At 47.1% G+C, this 20,366-nt stretch overlaps 2 protein-coding genes across 2 annotated transcripts in view; one reads left to right on the top strand and one right to left on the bottom strand.

The window, feature by feature from the left end:
- Positions 1-13,700, bottom strand: part of LOC102163801 — a 110,207-nt gene extending 96,507 nt beyond the window's left edge. The window contains exon 1 of the mRNA XM_021065295.1: positions 13,615-13,700. The gene's annotated coding sequence lies outside the window, so the exon portion shown is untranslated. The remainder of the gene's footprint in view (positions 1-13,614) is intronic.
- On the top strand, positions 13,616-14,852 carry CCDC70 (coiled-coil domain containing 70). The gene has a single exon (XM_021065305.1). It carries the CDS (start codon positions 13,619-13,621, stop codon positions 14,378-14,380), a length of 762 nt encoding a protein of 253 aa, XP_020920964.1. The 5' UTR covers positions 13,616-13,618; the 3' UTR covers positions 14,381-14,852.

Genomic DNA, 20,366 nt, shown 5'->3' with positions numbered 1-20,366 from the left:
TGGTACAAAAACAGACATATGGAACAATGGAACAGAATAGAGCACCCAGAAATAAACCCAGACACCTATGGTCAATTAAGCTTTAACAAAGGAGGCAAGAGTATAAAATGGGAAAAAGACAGTCTTTTCAGTAATTGGTGCTGGGAAAACTGGACATCTGCATGTAAATCAATAAAACTAGAACACATTCTCAAACCATGCGCAAAAAGAAACTCCAAATGGCTTAAAGACCAAAACATGACACCATAAAACTCCTAGAAGAGAACACAGGCGAAACATTCTCTGACGGCCCCATTTCACAGATGAGTAGAGTGAGGTACAGAGAGATTAAGTAACCACTCAGTCACGGGGCTACTCAGTGTATAATGATTCTGAACTTAGGCAATGTGATCCAGAACCCAGGCTCTTGGTCACTGCGGTCGCTGTCATGTGACTAAAGGCCACATGTTAGTAGAACTGGGGTAAACACTGAGCTCAGAGTACAGTCTTTATTACGCGTATTTTTCTGTGTAAGCCTTGAGGTGGCCTACCTAGCAGGGAGGCCCTGCTGATACAACTGAGTTCAATCATTCATTAAAGAAGTAATGCTCACTCCAAGCCAGGCACTACGAATAAAAGGATTATTTCATAAAATTCAATGTGTCCCATGAGGAATCTTAATTCAAAAGAGTAATGAGTTAATGAGCGTATGCCTGGGTTTAATTACAAAGGAGTCTGTGAGTTAATGAGGGTATGCCTGACTTCTTGACAGAAGCCGTGGAAATGAAGGGGCTATTAAAGTTGGCCAAACACCAAGTTGTGCACCACCGAAGGAGCCAGCAGCGGTCCAGCCAACACGGGCTGCCCTGTTCTCACGTGTTCGTTCCCACCCCCTTCCCCCAGACCGTGCAGAGCATTGTCTTTTAATGTGCGTTATTCTCAAACAAATTAGTTCTATGTAACCATTCTCATTCTTTTCATGCCTTCCTTGGAGAACTTTCCATTCTGATGTCACCCTTCTATTTGAGTCACTTTTTCTATATTTACCATCTACGAATCCTGAGGGCTTCCTTATTTGGGAGAAATCCATCAGGACCCCTCCCTTCAACTTCCACCTGAGTCAGAAAGCATTTTCAATAGACACTTTCCTTTTCTTTTTGACATTTCTCAGCACTATAATTTTTCTGAAGATACATTAAGAAAAAGAGAAGCAGGCTGAGTCCTGAACTAATTTACAGAAGAATAAGAATGAAAAGACAATCACCTCTGACACATGCTACAGCCTGGATGAAGCCTGAGGACGTTGTGCTAAGTGAAATAAGCCATCACGACAGCACGAATTCTATATGAGACCATTTACTTGTGGTACTTTGAAAAGTTAAATTCACAGAGTCCAAAAGCCGAATGGTGGTTGCCAGGGGCCAGGAGAAGGAAGGAATGGGGTGGAGGTGATTGTTTAATGGGGACAATTTCAGTTTTGCAAGATGAAAAGGGTCCTGGAGATGACAGTGGCTGACTGCACAACAATGCGAATGTGCTTATTCCTAAATTTCGCTTAAAAATGGTCAAGATGGGGACATCCCCCTGTGGCGCAGTGGGTTAAGAATCCCACTGCAGGAGTTCCCATCATGGCTCAGAGGTTAGGAACCCAACTAGTACCCATGAGGAGGCAGGTTGAATCCCTGGCCCTGCTCAGTGGGTTCAGGATCTGGCGTTGCTGTGAGCTGCAGTGTAGGTTGCAGACATGGCTTGGATCTGGTGTTGCTGTGGCTGTGGTGGAGGCTGGCAGTTGCAGTTCTGATTTGACTCCTAGCCTGGGAACTTCCATATGCCACAGGTGTGACCCTTAAAAAAAAGAAGATGAAGGGAAAAAAAAGAATCCCACTGCAGCAGCTCAGGTTGGACCCTAGCCCAGCACAGGAGGTTAAATGATGGAGTGTTGCTGCAGCTGCGGCTCAGAGTCAATCTCTGGACCAAGAACTTCCAACTTCTGTAAGTGCAGCCATTAAAATAAATTAATAAAAGATAAAAATAAAATAGAAAATTTTAAAAATGGTCAAGATACTAAATTTATGTTATGCATATTTTACAGCACTTTTATAAGTAAAGAAATTCTTGGGACTAGTAGAAAAAAAGAAAAAAAAGGAGTCAACCCTTCAGATTCTAAGAGCCCCATGGATCTGGGCAGCTACCCGAGGTACTCCAGGAAAATGCTAGGGGTCCCCGAGCCCCAGTTTCAGCTGTACTGTGGCTCTAGGAAGATGTGGGGACATGCTCCCAGAGACTCGCTCCTCACTCCCGGAAAGGTCTCCAGCCTCAACCCTTCCAGTAAGTTCTAGATGGAGGCTTAGAGCAGGCTTGGGGAGAGGAATGATACCTGTCTTTATGTCACTATTCTGGCTGCTGAGTCCGGGAGGGTGTCAGTGTCCCCAGGGGCCTGGTCAGGGATGGGAGAAGGCACAGCACCACCTGGAAGGGGTTCTTCCCCCAACCCGTCTCCTCCGGCCGCCTGTTTGCCTTTCTGTGGGACCCTGGACTCTCACAAGAACCAGCTGCCCTCCCACGGCTTCAGCTCTAGCCAGGGCAACCCAATCTCTCTCCTGATCTGCAGTCCTGAGATCAGAGACTAGGTGCAGACTCCTCATCTTTCTCACATGTTTATTTTTCCAGATCGCTTTCTCAGAGATGAATTAATCAAGTTTCCCTGGGATGGGGTGGGGGGGGAGTGCTGTGGTAATTTTGTTCAAGACTGCATCACATTTATAAACTGGAATGAACTGGCATTCTAGGCTTATTTTTCCTGATCATTATCAATTCCAAAAGTTTACACTAACTCTCTCCCTTTCTCTTTTTTTCCCCTAAGGTACAAAGTCAGATCATCTGCAAATAATGATGGTTTTATCCTCCTTTGTTTTTGTAATTATTTATACCTCTTGTTTAATTTCCTGGTCTAACACATGGTGAATGCCTACCCACTTTGTCCGGTCCTTGGTTTTAACAATGTTTTCAGGGATGATATTTTTTAAATATTTAAAAATTGAGGGAGTTACCATTGTGGCTCAGAGGTAATGATCCAAACTAGTATCCATGAGGACATAGGTTCGATCCCTGGCCTTGTTCAGTCGGTTAAAGATCTGGTATTGCTGTGAGCTGTGGTATAGGTCAAAGACGCAACTCGGCTCTGGCGTGGCTATGGCTGTGGTGTAGGCTGGCAGCTGCAGCTCTGATTCGACCCCTAGTCTGAGAATTTCCATATGCCATGGGTGCCATGGGTGCAGCTCTAAAATGACAAGAAAAATAAATAAATAAAATAAATAAATAAAAGTTGAACAAGGGTTCTGACTGATCAGAATGGAAGCACCAACTATTCAGAACAGATGGCTGTAAACCACCAATACAGCTAAATCTGTGCAGTGACACATATGACAAGCACATAGTAAGCCCTGAGTGTTTTCTTATCAAGACTGATATTATCTGCTGACTTGAAATAGATTTCTTTTCAGATGTACCTGTAGAAGCTCCTGCGCCAGAGGTTGAACCTGTGCCACTGCAGTGACCCAAGCCGCTACAGTGGCAATGCTGAATCTTTAACCCACTGCACCACAAGGGAACTCCTGCAATATTTGTTTTCAATTGCATTACACTATAATTGAGGTTGGAAATTTTTTCATATGTTAAAGAGTCATTTGCACTTGTCTACAATCACAATTTATTCACGTCCTTTGGCATTTATTGCATTATTGGTCCTTTTCTTTTCTTTCTTTCTTTCTTTTTTTTTTAGGGCCACACCCAGGCTAGAGGTTGAACTGGAGCTACAGCTGCCGTCCTATGCCACAGCTACGCCAAATCCCAGCCACATCTGCAACCTACGCCGCAGCTGTGTCCACACCAGATCCTTAATCCACTGAGAATGGCCAGGGATTGAACCCACATCCTCATGGATACTAGTAGGGTGTGTCCCTGCTAAGTCATGATGGGAACTCCTACTGGTCCTTTTCTGCTTGATTTCAGAGGTTCTTTGTAAAATGAGCACAGTGGATATAGCAGGAACAAAACAAATTCTGCCTTCACAAGGCCAACTTCCCATGAATGATCTCTTTCTATGACTAGTGCTGCTAGAAAGAATTCTCTTTCAAAATAGAGACTGAGGCCTTGGGCCTGGTGATGAATTTTGCTGCCATTGCCCTTCATTTGTGAGTAATTTTCCAATCTGACCTACTCTTCCAGGACAATTATATTCCTAATAGGATAAATCAATTTCCAAAAGTAGGGGACTGTGCACTCTTGCAGTTATAGAAAATCATATTCTGAGAAATATTTAAAGAAACAGGGAAATTTTTATGATATATATTACATGAACAGGCAAGCCACAGAAGAGTATGCATGGTGTAAAACCAATTATTTAGAATATATCTAGCTGTAGATATAGGAAAAACAGTGGAAGACTATACCTCAAAAATGTTTACAGTGGTTACCTCTGAGTATTGGCATAATGGATGATTTTAATTTTCTTCATCTTTGTTCTATTTTCTAATCATGTGGGTTTTTTTTTACAATAAACATGCATTGCTTTGAAGACTAACAAGAATGACAACACCATTTTTAAAAATAAGAGCACTGAACAAAATTTAAGCTAAACTCTGTTATCTTGAGTGAAGAGGAGCTGTTGATTTGTGCAAAATATGGCAGAGGGAAGATTATTCTTTCCAATTATGTGAGCTCACTGAGGTGGAGGATCAATTTACTTTCGGCGCCTGTTCACATTTAGCAACAGTGATGTCATCTACCATTTCCTCCAGAGACTTTCAGGCCCACTGAGAGTAGCAAACATCTCACGAACTGTGAATCGCTGAGGATCCCAAGTTTCTATGTAAGAATATTCCACCAGCTCATCTAAAGCAAGTCCACTTCAACGTCCAGGGTCTCATCAGGACACACTCGCTTTCTGTCCTATTCCTTCCACTTTCATCCCACGCAACTGTTTGATCACCTGTTGGATCTCTTTGAAACAGTCCTCGCAGGTATTTATTCCTCTGACTCTCCAGCTACAATACTAGTCATCACCCAGACTATCTGATGCCTCCATTATGACAGCAACCTTCTGCATCAGAAAGAAGAACGGTTAGAAAACAATGAATCAGGAGTCTTAGAACGCCTAAGTTAGGGAGAGGATGGGTTTAGAGCCCCCCAAATCCTCATCTGCAAAGAACTGTTAGCAGTTGACTGGTTTGGCAGTTCACTGAAACGCTCCATCCACAGCACTGGCCTTTATTGGACCTAACGTAATGTTTAGTTTGTGTGAACAGCTCTAACCTCAGGGCATTTATCCAAAAAAATCATTGTAATTATTTAATATCACAGCTGCCTGAGATAATGTTACCAGCTGGGGCTAATATAATGCTGACCAATAACTTGAGAATAACTAGAGAATAAGATAGAAGCTTTTATTTATTTATTTATTTATTTAAAATTTTTTGTTTGTTTTTTAGGCCTCACTTGCAGCAATGGAGGTTCCCAGGCTAGGGGGTGAATTGGAGCTACAGCTGCCAGCCTACGCCACAGCTCATGGCAACGTCAGATCCTTAACCCACTGAGTGAGGCCAGTGATCGAACCCTCAACCTCATGGTTCCTAGCCGGATTCAATTCCGCTGCACCATGACGGAACTCCAAGACAGAAGCTTTTAAAAGTTCTGACATATTTCTGGGAATCCAGAAGGTCACACACACACACAACCACACACACACACACAACATACACATACTACAGACATACACCACACACACAACATACACAGACATGCACACCCCACACACACATACACCCCACACACATACTACAGACACATACCCCCCCCACACACACACACACCCACAGTCCCTCAGCCAAGGGAGACTCATCAGTTCAAGGAGCGAGTGCTCTTAGTTCATTCATTTGACTCCTAAGCTAATCAAGCAGACTTCAGTGGCCACACACAACCAAAAAATAGACCTTACAGAATTAGTCCAGGAAAGCCACTAAACAAGCAAATAATAACAGCAACAAAAACAACAACTACTAACCTGAGAAAGGGAGAATCTCATTTCCAGACTTACCACATTAAATTATTTGTAATATTAATACTTTTTTTCTTTTTATGGCTGCACATGCGGCATATGTACGTTCCCAGGCGAGGGGTTGAATTGGAGCTGTGGCTGCCAGCCTATGCCACAACCACAGCAACTGGGGATCTGAGCTGCATCTGTGACTGACACTGCAGCTTGAGGCAACACCAGATCCTTAACTCACTGAACAAGGCCAGGGATCAAACCCACATCTTCATGGAGACTACATCGGGTCTTTAACCTGCTGAGCTAACCTGAACTCCTAATATTATATTATTTTAAATTATATTATTTTAGGGAGTTCCCTGGTAGCCTAGCAGTTAAGGGTTCAGTGTTGTCCCTGCTGTGGCTTGGGTTTGAGCCCCGGCCCGGGAACTTCTGCATGCTATGGGCACAGCCAAAAAACATAATATTTTAAATGTCCACTCTTTACAAAAAATTACGAAACATGCAAAGGAACAAGAAAGAGCTGCTCATACTCAGGGGGGAAAAGTCAACGAAACTATGATTCCGAGTTATTTTCTTTTTGGTTAAAAGCTGTCTCTGAAGTACAAATGTTGACTTACTAGACCAAGATATTAAATCAGCTGTAATAAATATGATCAAAGGACTAAAAGAACTAAAAGAAATCATGTTTAAAGAATTAAAGGCATACAGCACAGGGAACTCTACACAAATATTTTATGATAGCTTTTTTTTTTTTTTTTTTTGCTTTTTAGGGCCACACCTGCGGCACATGGAGGCTCCCAGGCTAGGGGCGCTAATCAGAGCTGTTGCTGCTGGCCCACAGCCACAGCCACAGCCACGCCAGATCCGAGCCACATCTGTGAACTTCACCACAGCTCATAGCAGCTCCAGATCCTTAACCCACTGAGCAAGGCCAGGGATCGAACCTGCAACCTCATGGTTATGCCAAGATGGGAACTCCTATAATAACTTCTTATAAGGGAAAAGAATCTGAAAAAGAATAGCTATATATGCGTATATAACTGAATCAATGCACTGTACACCTGAAGGAGAGAGAAAGAGGAAGAAAGAGCTGAAGAAACAGACAAAAACGTCTCACGTTTGAGGAACACCTGCATCAACTCTGTACATCTCAAAAAACTCTAAGTAATATAAACTCAAAGAGGTCCCCATGTAGACACATCCTAGACAAACTATTAAAGACAGAGGCAAAAAGGGGCCTTGAAAGCAGCAAGAGAAATGGTTTATCACATACAACTCCCCACTGAACCATGACTCCCAGAAGCCTGCTCCTGGACACGGTCGAGGTAGAATGTGAGGCAACAATCATTTGCGGGTCATCAGCAGTGCCAGCCTATTGGGAACTCAAAGATGGAAGGGGACAGCTTTCCACACTTTTAGGCCATCCCTACACTCGTTAGAGTCTCTCATGTGGGCCGCATGTTGGTCCCTCCATCCTGTGAGTCAGGGCTGAGAGGGGACAGAGGGGTCACTGCCAACAGTGTTGGGGAGCCTGCAAAAGCGACATCACTAAGCATCTGATGTGACAATGACTGCCTGCCCTCTGAGGGCTGCAGGACCTGCTCAGTTGGGAAACAGCTAAGCAGTAAGTAACCACTGGCTTTAGATTGGATAGAACTGGTTTTGGGTTTTTTTTGGTTTTTTTTTTTTTTTTTTTTTTTTGCTTTTTAAGGCTGCACCCATGGCATATGGAAGTTCCTAAGCTAGGGGTCCAATCAGAGCTGTAGCTGCCGGCTTAACACCACAGCCAAAGCAACACCAGATTGGAGCCATGTCTGTGACCTATACCACAGCTCACCGCAACGCCTGATCCTTAACCCACTGAGCGAGGCCAGGGATCGAACTTGTGCCCTCATAGATGCTAGTCAGATTCGCTTACCACTGAGCCACGACGGGAACTCCTGGGTAGAACTGGTTCTAAGCATAGTGTGATATATAACACTTCCCTTAAAAATAAGTTCCTAGCCTTGAAGTATAAGATTGAAGATTAGGCATGTTTCTTTGATTCCGATTTTTAAATCTAAATAGACATACATGAGTTTTATATTGTATTTACATCTAAATAAGAATCTACGTGTATTGTATATTTTCTCTCTTTCTCAAAGATAATTTAAGTGGTAATGAGAAAAACTGTGGAGGTAGTTTTTTTCCCAACATTCTAACCCAGAAGACTGCCCCTGACTGAAGAGATGTTTACTGAACATCTACTGCGCACCAGATACTGTGCTGGATGCCGGACGTGGAGACGGGAGACGAAGTGCTCCTGGCAGGGCAGGAAGGGCATATACGCTGTCGGGACCCCATGGGGGAGTTTCAGGAGAAGCTGCTTAGCACACATGGCTCCTTATCTGAGCCATGAATAGCTGGATCAAGCAAAGTTGGGTTAGGCAAGACCATCCAGGGAGGAGGCCCTGCTGTGATGCAGTGGGTTAAGGATCAGGCACTGTCTCTGCAGCAGCTCAGGTGGCTGCTAAGGCATGAGTTCAGTCCCTGGCCTGGAAACTTCCATATGCCATGAGTGTGGCCAAAAAAAAAAAAAAAAAAGACCATCCATGGAGAGAAAACAGCATGGCATCGAAGTGAGGAAAACTCAGCAGGTTTGAGGTGGTAGGGGGGTCAGGGGAGATGGAGGAGAGGTAAGGCTCAATGTCTGTAGGGGAAGACCAAGCTTGCCCCGGCGTGCCACTCTAGGAAGACTGGAAATGACACAGGATAGTAACTATAATGAGTCCTTTTGTTGTTGTTGCTCTCTGGGGCCACACTCGTGGCATATGGAAATTTCCCGGCTAGGGGTCAAATCGGAGCTATAGCTTAGCTGCCAGCCACAGCCAGGATCTGAGGCGTGTCTGCGACCTACACCACAGCTCATGGCAACGCCAGATCCTTAACCCACTGAGTGAGGCCAGGGATTGAACCCGCATCCTCATCGAACCTAGTCGGTCTCCTTAACGGCTGAGTCACGAAGGGAACTCCCTGTAATTATTCTTCTGTCCTATTTCGAGCATTTGCTGTGTGCCCGGCGCTGTGCTAGGCCCTCAGCATACCGGTTTATTCCCCACAAGAGCCCTCTGCGGTGGAAGGATAAAGGATACTCGGTTGGGAAAACGAGTCCACACAGGGCCAGGAGCCCTCTGGCAGCTCGAGAACAGAGCAGCTTGATGCTATAGATAACAAGAGGGAAGGAGTTTCAAAAAGGACTCATGTCCAATGCTGCTGAGAGGTCAACGGGATAAGGACTAAACAACCAAGGGGGTCAGTGGAGTCAGGGGGGCAGAAATTGCTGTAGGATGAGGGTGCAGATGCAGTACAGGGCTGGGGAGAGTGACTGTCAACTGCTTTTTTAACTAAATATATATATTCAGCGTATGGAGTTCCCAGGCTAGGCATTCGCTCTGGGCCACAGCTGTGACCTATGCTTCAGCTGAGGCAATGCTGGATCCTTTAACCCACTGTGCCAGGCTGGGGTCGAACCTGCATCCTGGTGCTGCAGAGGCATCCTGGTGCTGCCAATCCCATTGTGCCACAGCAAGAACTCCTCAACTGCCCTTTTAAAAAGACTATTTAAGGAGGAGAGGGCTAGCAAATAGGTAGAGGCAGTGAGAATTCTGTTTGGGATTGGCTGGTTGGTCGGTTTGAAGATGGGAGAGACGTGATCAAGCTCGCGTGCTGAGCGGAGGGAGAGCTGCGGGAGGCCTGTGACTGAGGGATCACTGATGAAACACGGTCGCCTTGCAGGTGGGAGGAGATGGGGGTGGGCGGGCTCGGCCTGGGAGCCCAGAGGACATTCGGGATGGATGTGGATGCCAAGAGGTGAGCTGGAAGAGGGTTCAGCTTGTGAGCCTCTGCTTTCCTCCAAATCCAGATTCTCTGAGAACAAGGGGTGTCTCTCCATACTGGACTCACGATACGTGAATTTCCAGGATGCATTTATTCAACGCGTGCCATAAGCAGGCTTCTCCTGCTGCTGCCCAAGTAGGGAGTCAGATTTGGGAGAAAATAGTGTACAGTGAACCAAGTGCTCACTGACCTGGAGTCTGTAGTCTGTCCTGTTCCGGAGGAGCTCCGAGGACGGAGCCAGCTGCCCTGAATTGACTGCACTCAGCTTTGTGGGTCTCCCCTCCCCATTAAGGCAGACACGCTGTTTCTCTGTGGAGAGCAGCCCTAAAAGAAAAATGCACTAAAGCAACAACTGGTGTTAAGACCGGCTGAGAGCGTGAAGCCATAGCGAGCCAGAAAATAACGGCTAGGGAGAACTAGTCAGGGTGAAACGCAGAGCTGGGTGACAGCTGGTGTCCACAGCAGAAAGGAAAGGAACTTTTAAATTATTTCAGCCAGTTCTCCAGTTAGTGCAAACCAGAGACATGTGTGGGCGTGCCTGCCTAGTGAAAACACCAGTGGATGGCTTGTACAAGCAGCAGCACTTGACCACATAATGCACTTCTAAACATGACCTTTGCCTTCCACCAAATCCAGACTCATCTACGTAAGTGTCTTGATAGGTTATTAATTTATTTAAGCTTGGGTTTTCTCAGTAATAAAATGGGATTAATCAAGGTACCCACCCCCACAAGGTATATCAGCTTACAGTGCGGTTGAAGGGATTAAACAGGTGATACAGGTAAAGCACCCAACATAAAAGGGCTGAGCAAATACACAGGTAGGAGTTGTTATTACTGACATTATAGTTAGCAGGCTGATTGCTGTTGGCAGCTATCTGGCAACTCTAATTGACGCTGAGGCTTTGTTCATAGCTACCTAATCCACTCGAGCAAACACTGAATGTGTTCTCACAGCAGAAAAAAGAGAAACGTGGGGACCTGACGAATGAGGTGTTTTCTCCCACCTGAGCACCCTCAGCTACATAAATAGTAGGAATAAGACAACTAACCACAATACAATGTGGATATCAAAATTCCGAAATTCAATGAAATTCAATTTAGTTCAGCCAACATTTTTATCAGTTGCCTCTGAGACACACAGCTTGGGTTACATGGCATCCAATGGAAGCAAGGCACGTCTACACCTGATTTCAATCCAGTGGGACAAGTAAACAACGGGAGTGTGTAGAGACAGAGAGCATCAAGGACGTGGTGATGAACCTTGTCTGGAGGGTCCAAGTAGCTTCCCGGGGGGAAGGGATGAGCAGGAGTTCAGGCCCACAACAGGAGGAGAAGGGAACCTCAGTAGACGACCCCCTATGTTCCTTGGTGTGGAGGCTGGAAATCACAGGTCGTGTCCAGAACTGAATGTAGCTCATTACTGAGGCTTGGCTTTGGAGTTGAGTGGACACTGGGTAGGAAGGTACGGGGGCCGGGGCAAGCAGGAGTCAGGTTGCAGAGGGCCTCGCTCAGAAGTTTGGATGTGATCTTTGGGCCACAGGGTCTTCCAAGGCCTGTGAGCAGGTAGGATGGGATGCACAGTGTTTCAGAACCACCCCTGGGGCTACCACGAGGGAGGGGTGGCCAAGATCAACACCAGAGAGACCAGTCAGGCTGTCACAGGCATCCTGGCCTGAACTGGCTGGGGTCAAGGAGATGGAGCAGAGAGTGTGGGTTCAAGAAACGGAGGAATTGTCACAGGAAGGACTTGATCATTAGTTAAAAGTCTTTGAGGAAGGAGTCAAAGAGGAGCTCCAGGCTTCCCACTCGTGTGACCAAGTGAACAGATGGTGAGCCACCAGCCGTCCACAGCGGAGCCACCATCTCTTTAACACACACACACACACACGCCCACTATGTGTCCTTCTCCTGCACTCTCTGCTCCCAAGTCAGAAAGTAGGAAAAGCAGGAGAAAGCCCGGAAATTTCCAGAAGGCACTCCTGGTTCTCCATCGGGTGGTGCTTAGCAAGGCCCGCTGAGTGAGGTCAGACCCCTTCTGCTTTCAGAAAGCTCAACATGGAAATCAACGCCTGGGCCAGGGGTATGGACCCCTGTCTCCTCCACACTCTGTCCCGCTCCCAAATCGTTTTCTCATTTCTTGAATCATCTTTGTTGTTACCCAAATTTCTGTGGATCGTTCTGATACCTGATACTGCAGATCCCAGCAATGGGGAGGTCCTCCTCCCTCCCTCCTCCCCTTCCTCTCCTCTTCCTTCCTTCGGTTCTTTCTCCCTAGCTATTATTTTATTGAGAAATACAATGCATTTACTGAAGAAGATAAAACATTCATACACAACTTAGCACTTTTTTTTTTTTTTTTTTTTTTTTTTGCTTTTTAGGTCCACACCTGCAGCATATGGAGGTTCCCAGGCTAGGGGTCGAATTGGAGCCACATCTCCCCGGCCTACATCACAGCCACAGCAACACACGATCTGAGTTGTGTCTATGACCTACACCACAGGTCACAGAAACGTCAGATCTTTAACCCACTGAGCAAGGCCAGGGATCAAACCCACAACCTCATGGCTCCTAGTCAGATTCGTTTCTGCTGCACCACAATGGGAACTCGAACTTAGCACTTTTTTTTTTTATAAGGACCACGCATGCACCTGCCATCAAGTAAAGAAACGGATTTCTACCAGCCCCTCTGAAGCCCCTCCTCCTCACCCAATCACAACCCTCAGTATCCTCCCTCCCAACCCCGTCCCTCACGCACAAGTAAATACTACTTTCACTTGATGGGACTCAGATGTTATCACCTAAGTATATTTCCCTAAACAATAGTTTAACTTTTCCTGTCTTGAAAGTTTCTCTTTCAAAGTCTTTGATCCTGCTTCTTTCTTTCAATGTTACTTTTACAAGATCCCTCCACCTCGCTGCCCAGAGCTGTGCTCTGCATTCCATGAATAAACCACCACAGCTGAACTCCATCCTATTGTGATGGTTGTTGGACTGCCTGGCAGCGTTGAGCTGTTGTGAACAGCACTGCTTGAATATTCCTGTATGTGTCACCTGAACACAATTCCTAAGTTTCCTCAGGGTTTGGATCTGGGAATGGAGCTGCTGGATCATAATGTGTTCATTATTGCTCAATATGACTGGATCTCGGGTGAGACTTGCTCTTTCCCACATCCTAGTCAACATTCAGTGTCCTCTTTCACCTTTTGGTTCTGTTCCCAAAATAAATTCTTCTTCCAAAATCGGCCCCTCCAGGTAGTGGGTCTCACCCACCCAAGTGGCTTGTAAGAGCAACCATGCCCACGTGCAGCCCCCGCTGTGAGCACACTCACCAGAGGGTGATGAGCAGTCCCCCAGTGAGAAAGCCCAAACCTCAGATGTATTCTGGTTGATTTAACACAAACAAGTCACTTTGGGGCTGTGGCACGTTATTATTGAAAAGTAAAAACGAACTGTGCCACACCTCTGCTGTGACTGTGTCGTACTTGTGTGTTCTGACGCCCTGGTTGGCTGTGATCTATTTTCTTAGTGGCTTTGAACACGAATGTGCCGACCTTCTCTTCGGCCCAAAGCCATGACCTGCCGGCATCTGTCTCTACCAAGGCTTGTCCCTCACAAATACCCCCAAGGGCCAAAGCGAACAATGGCTAAAACTCCCCCAGTCAAACGGTCCAGAGGCAGGGGTTGCCCTCCGGCCGCGTTACTCACCGTCATGCTCTCTCTGGCGCCCCACAGGGTTGGACCAGCCGACCTGCAGGCGGCCCGCAGCCCTGTCCTCCAGCGCAGCCTCCCGCCACCCTGGCCGGTCAGGACCATGTTTCCCTTCAAGGTGAGCAAATGGATGGGGCTTGCCTGCTTCCGCTCCCTGGCGGCGTCCTCGTCCAGCCTTCGCCGGAAGAAACTGATCCACAAGCTGCAGGAAGAAAAGGCGTTTCGGGAAGAGATGAAACACTTCCGTGAGAAAATCGAAGACTTCAGGGAAGAGATGTGGACTTTCCGAGGCAAGATCTGCACTTTCAGGGGCCAGATCTTGGGCTTTTGGGAAGAGGAGAGAACTTTCTGGGAAGAGGAGAAAACCTTCTGGAAAGAGGAAAGAGCCTTCTGGGAAATGGAGAAATCGTTCCGAGAAGAAGAGAAAGCCTTTTGGAAAAAGTACCGAATCTTCTGGAAGGAAGATAAGGCCTTCTGGAAAGAGGACAACGCCTTATGGGAACGAGACCGCAACCTTCTTCAGGAGGACAAGGCCCTGTGGGAGGAAGAAAGGGCCCTGTGGGTCGAGGAGAGGGCCCTTCTGGAGGAGGAGAAGGCGCTCTGGGAGGATAAAAAGTCCCTCTGGGAGGAAGAGAACGCGCTCTGGCAGGAGGAGAAGGCCTTCTGGGTGGAGGGCGGCGGCCAAGTTGCCGAGGAGCAGATGCTGGAAGGTGGCCACCACGGAGGCCGCCGGTCGCCAGCCTTCCCCCGGCGCAGGGCGTGAGCGCAGGAGCCGAAGGGCCGCGGGGTCCACGCACCGCTGGATCGGGACTCGCCTCCCGGGTCACTCCGTGTGCCCAGGAGAATATGCTCTTATTTGACTCCTGCCTTCAAAAGATCTAATAAAGTCCTGAGGAGCGGTTTGCAAAGCCAGCATCTTTAAGGAGGGCCAGCTGCATTTCCCCCCAGGTTGAGTGATTCTCCGAGGTCGTAATCCCACCCTCCAGGCTGTATTGCGGTCTGCAGGGCTTGGTCCGGCATGTGTGGGCGGGTGTTGGCGGGAGACCCTGGGCTCTCTTGAAAAGGGTCCGAAAGGGGGTGGGGGTGAGGGTGGGGAGGCTCAGACTCTGCCAGCCAGAGCCCTCTCTGCCTGTCAGGCTGTGGGCAATCCTTTCCCCTCCACTGGGCAGTCTGGAAGGTCTGGAGGGGGTTGACAGCTTTCCAGAAAAGGCTGCAGTGCTGCTAACAATTCATCTGCGGGCGATGCTCACCTGGCAGCTCTTTAGAACACAGAGGCAGCATCCCCGAAGGGCCACTTGCTCCCGAATCTGTCTCCAGGCTTCCCCCAAACTTCGAAAGCTCGGCTCTGTAACATGAGAAAGGGGCGTGGCAGGAGGCTGAGGCTCTAGAGCTCCGCCCACAAAGCGCTGCCTTCCCCAATGATGGAGGCCTGTGGACCAGGCAGGGCCTTCTGGGAGGTGGAAGGGAGGCCTCCCTGCCCGCTACCCCCATTCGCACTTGCTTTTTTGCACTATCAGTTCCTTCCTTTGTGTTTCCTTCTTCCCATTCATTTAAAATTAAAGTGGCCCATGGAGGCAGTACATTAAATGAATGTATGCTAATGTGCCCAGCTTCTCTTCTGGGCTGAGACCATCTACATGGACATTGGTGGGAAGAGCTCACGGGTGGGCAGTGGGAACTGCCAAGGCCAACACCTGCTTCTCCTTTTGGGGGCCTGGCCCTCACTGTCATTAACGCAATGACTTACCTCGCCTTTGCGCATCCCTCACCACCTGACAAGCACATTCACTTCTGCCAGCTCATGTTAACCCACAACTCTGGATCCACAGGGAAGGTACATAAACACATTGCACAGGGGAGCAAACAGACTTGGAGAAGCAGAGGGACGGCACATGGCCAGGCAAGTAGCAAATGGAAGATCCAGGACTAGAGCCCACATCGTCTGAATGTTGGTCCCATTCCTTTCCCAACACAGCCAGGGTCACGGACTATGGCTTTAGAATGGCTCAGCCAATGATGGCATCAAGGCTGTGTGAGCCTTAAAGTGCTTGGGGATTTAATGTGGTTTGGGGTGGTGGTGGAGAAACGGAGAGGAGAGAACAGGGCCCCCACCACCAGGTGTGCTGAGCAGACTCCGGGTACCAGGAGAGTGGGCCCACTGCAGGAGGAGCCTCTGTGGCTCCGTATCACTCTGGGAAAGCTGAGATTCCTTGCAGGAACCTCGGGATTCAGGCCAGGGCAGTGACCCTGACCCCTGACTTCTGTGAGGGGAGGAGCTGTAGGTGCTTCCAGCCCTGCCCCTTCTCAACTTGGAACCACATATCCAGGTTTGTACCCAGGCCACACAACCCCAGATAGAGGATACCTCACTGAAAAGTACAGCAATCTCTTTAACCCAGAAAAGGGGGAATTATAAGGGTGACCTCGCTCACGCCTGCAGGTGGGTGCAAGCACACGTCAACACGTCTTTCTTTCCCTTTGCCCTTTCTTTCCTCTCCTTTTCTCTTCTCTTTCTTTCCTTTCCCCTGTGAGTCCATGAAGCTGGAAAGGCTGGTTTTACTCATGCTCCAGGCCTGCGCATACCTCCTCCTCCACATCTGAAATGAGCTTTAAGTGACATAAAACAATGCTTAGCAACAGCCTGACTGGTGCTGAATTGCTAGGGGGTCACCGCACTTCCAGCTTCTCTTTTTGCAGAACTCAGAGCTGGTTGCTTAGCAACAAAATGAGATGCTGGTTCAACTAGTTCTAGATCTACATTTTCTTAATCAATGCAGAAGAAAGACCCAGCCAAGCCTTGAGAACAGAGAAGGCTGTCTGATGTTGGTTGAGAGCTGGTTCTGCTTTAAGCACTGCCCGAAGCGCTGCCCACTGTGTTCATTCTGTCTCAGCTAATCCTGACAACAACCCAGTGAGGTGGCACCAGTATTAGCTTCAATTACAAATGAGGAAACTGAGGCGCAGGGAGCCGAAGGTGACACTGTAAGAAGTGGAATGGGGATTTGCACTCAAAACCCAAGTGTTTGTCAACTAAATAAAAATGCCCCCTTTCAGCAGGCACTCCCAGATGCCTATCCCTTAAAGCTCTCCCAGTGGACCAGACGGGCATTCTCCAGCCACAGGAAAAATTAAGCTGAGTTTAACGTTCTCCTTACGCCCCCACACTCGCATCAGTGAATGACCTGGTTTTGGTGGCAAGCGCCCCCACACATGATGCATCACCAAGAAGATATTCTGATGAGGGTTCCCTTGACCCCCCACCCATCCACCCCTCTCCAAACCCACTAGAGTATCAACCAAATTCTGACGTGGCCCAGGGAGCATTTCTTGACCCCAGTGTCCCTGAAGGGGGGAGGGTTGACCTGGTTCAGAGTGATGGCAGCCTGTGGCTGTGTGAGGGGCATCTGGCTGGAGGGAGAGACTTGGGAGGAAAGAACCTCCTGGCAGGAGGTGCTTCCTGGAGTGACCACACCTGTGTCCAATGCCCGCATACAATGCCTGGGCTGGCACCCAGGACACCCCTTACTGAAAGGATGAGATCCGTGGTAGACCGCTGTCTCTTCCCCCTCGGCCACAAGATCTATACAGACACTGACTCCAAAACCAAAGCCTTTTCCCTTCAGCCCTGCCCTTCCTCCACCTTGAGTGCTCAGCCTAAGGCAATTCTGTTCCTGCTTCTTTTCCCATCTGCTTTTGATCAGCTGGGCTGCTGCCTCCGAGCCCAGATCTCTCTTTCCAGGTTGGGGCTTCTCAACCCCTTTTTCATCCGCATGCCTGTACCCTCCTAGTTTGTTCTCCATGGCGGAGGTCGGGGGTGGGCGGGGGGGGGAAAGAAGGGAGCAAGAGGGTGACCAGGAACCATTTGTCAGAGCATCGTTCTCTTGGCTTCCGGAACATCTCCCACATCCTCCCTAGACTCTACCATGACTTCTTCCCAAATTATGATCCCTTTTAAAAGTCCCTGTTGAGTTTTCCCTTGAAGTGTCAGCAGACTGCTACTGGCCCCTCAGGTAGGGGATCAAGGAATTATGAAATCATTTCATTAGCATACATGTCACTACATTGAAACTAAGTTTAACTGTGAGGACCAGAAATCCTGTTAGGTTGTTAACACTCATTGGATGTGTACCAACTTACACACACTGCAAAGATTACTCTGTAATCTGTGGGTAATACTCTTCACATCATTTGCATTTCTTTCATTATCGACTTAAATTTGCATTTTTTCTTTTACAGCCATACCTGCAGCATATAGAAGTTCCCAGGCTAGGAGCTGAACTAGAGCTATGACTGCAGCCTATGTCACTGCCACAGCAACACTGGACCCAAGCCATATCTGTGATGTACACTGCAGCTTGTGGCAATGTCAGAGCCTTACCTCACTGAGCAAGGCCAGGGATCGAACCTGCATCCTCACAGAGAAAACATCAGGTCCTTAACCCACTGAGCCACAATGGAAACTCTGCAAATTTGCATTTCTGATTTTATTATTGTATTGCCTTATATCCTCATTTCTAAAACCAAGTTCTTGGCTCCAAGGTGGCTTATTAAATGGAATGGAGATGATGTTTTCAGGAGCAACAGGTGATAACAGAGGCTCTGGAAAATCATTGTTAGGTGTCTAAATGTGTTATTAGGTATTGGAGAACCATTAAAGCTTTTGGTTTGTTTGCTGGCACATTTTGTACGTGAAAATTTATTGTGTTATTTATAACCCCAACCAGCTTACAGGAGATGGGATTCTGTCAAATAGAGCAAACTTCATTGGCAGAGCACTCTAGTAAATTTGAGATGCAAGCTGACGGGCAGGGGCAGGGAGAGAAAGGAATTCCTAGGGATGCTAAAAGGAAAAATCTTTGGAATTCTTAGCTGGTAGTGGCTCTAGAATCTGCCCTGCAGGGGACTGGACTTAGTTGTTTGGGAGCCTTGAAGTTCCTTCTTCCAGCCAAAATCTGTCACGCATCATTGTTCCCAGGGTGATCTGAGAGACAAGGACTGAGGACCAGAGATGGACGAGAGAAAGAACAAAATTCAGGCGGGTTCTGTATCTCCCCCAGGCATGCTGTATGACCCTTCTCTGCTGGCTGCTTCCTGCCCCAATTTATCACTCAAGGACTGTGTGGCTCAGGACCTCAGATTAAGTGTGGTGATATATGTAAATAGCTCCTCAATAAATGCCTACTCCCTGCTCGCTCCCCACTCTCATGCCTGCCATGTAATATGCCCTTTATAGAATCTGTCTGGCCCATCTTTGTTTCTTCAGCTTCTTGCACAGAACCTGGCAGACAGTAGGTGCTCAGTAAATGTTTGTGTGCATGAGCAAATGGACCATAATCTGCTAAGCATTGAACCCTATGTTTGCTTTCAATTTTTCTTCCTTATCAAATATCACTACAGTGAATATATTTGTTTCCATTTTGGATTATCTCTTCAGGAAGTTCCTGCTGTGGCACAATGGGACTGGAGGCGTCTTGGGAATGCTGAGATGCAGGTTCAATCCCCGGGCTGGCACAGTGGGTTAAGGAGCTGGTGTTGCCTAAGCTATGGCTTAGGATGGAACTCAGATCTGATCCCTGACCAGGGAACTCCATTTGCCTCAGGGCAGACCAAAAAAAAAAGGGGGGGGGGAGGGAAAAAAAAAAAAGCTAATACGGTGGATTATTTTTCTTCAGTTTAGACTCAAGGAAGTAGAAATAGTAAGTCAAGGGGTCAAGTTCCCCAAATTGCTTTCTTTCTATTACTTGATCGTTCCACCAGTGAAATAATAAATGGCATTATTTTTCTACATTCCTCCTAGCTTTGGATATTTCCATTATTTATTTATTTATTTGCTTTTGGGGGGGGCACACCTGTGGCATATGGAGGTTCCCAGGCTAGCGGTTGAATCAGAACTGCAGCTGCTGGCCTACACCACAGCCACAGCAACACGAGATCCAAGTCGAGCCTGTGACCTACACCACACCACAGCTCACAGCAATGCTGGATTCTAAACCCGATGAGCAAGGCCTGGGATCGAATCCGCATCCTCATGGATACTAGTCGGATTGTTTTCGCCACACCACGACAGGAACTCCCGGGTATTTCCATTTTTTAAGAAAAGATACAAATATGTGAAAACAGGACCTTATTCTGGATTTAAAATTTGCATTAATTCGACTTGTGTGACCACACATTTTCTAATGACTGCGTATTAGTTTTATTTCCTCTTCTGTGTGGACCGTCAGTTCATACCCTTTATTAAACGACAGGATTTTAAGTATTTTCCCTGTCCGTTTGTGTGCAGTGTTTGCAGGCTAGGGATTTAACTCCTGACTTGCTTGCTGTGATTGCTTTTCCCACTTTGCTGTTGGCTGTGTTATGTAAGTTTTCCTGTATGATTTTATTTCGGCTATACTGTGGTCACTTTTAATTTTTGAAAAGCTTGCAATTGTGTTTTTTTTTCTGGAAAATTTACACTTAGAAAGTTCTCCTCTGTACACAGATTGATAAATTTCACTTCTATTCTGGTTTTTCTCCAATAGTTCATTGTTAAATGTGTCACTCTTGAATGTATACAAGATTAAATTACTATTTGATATATGGAGAGAGGTCAGGGCCAGAGATATGTTTCTGAATTGCTAATTAGGAATTCCCTCACAATGTACTAAACGACTCTGCCTTTCTCTATGTGAAGCCTCCTTTGTTATATATTAAATTTATGTGGTGAGTTTCCATCATGGCTCAGCAGAAACAAATCTGACTAGTATCCA

This window comes from Sus scrofa, chromosome 11 (genome assembly GCF_000003025.6).
Source record: "Sus scrofa isolate TJ Tabasco breed Duroc chromosome 11, Sscrofa11.1, whole genome shotgun sequence".
NCBI classification, from domain to species: Eukaryota; Metazoa; Chordata; class Mammalia; order Artiodactyla; family Suidae; genus Sus; species Sus scrofa.
This window is presented reverse-complemented; position numbering and strand designations above follow the sequence as displayed.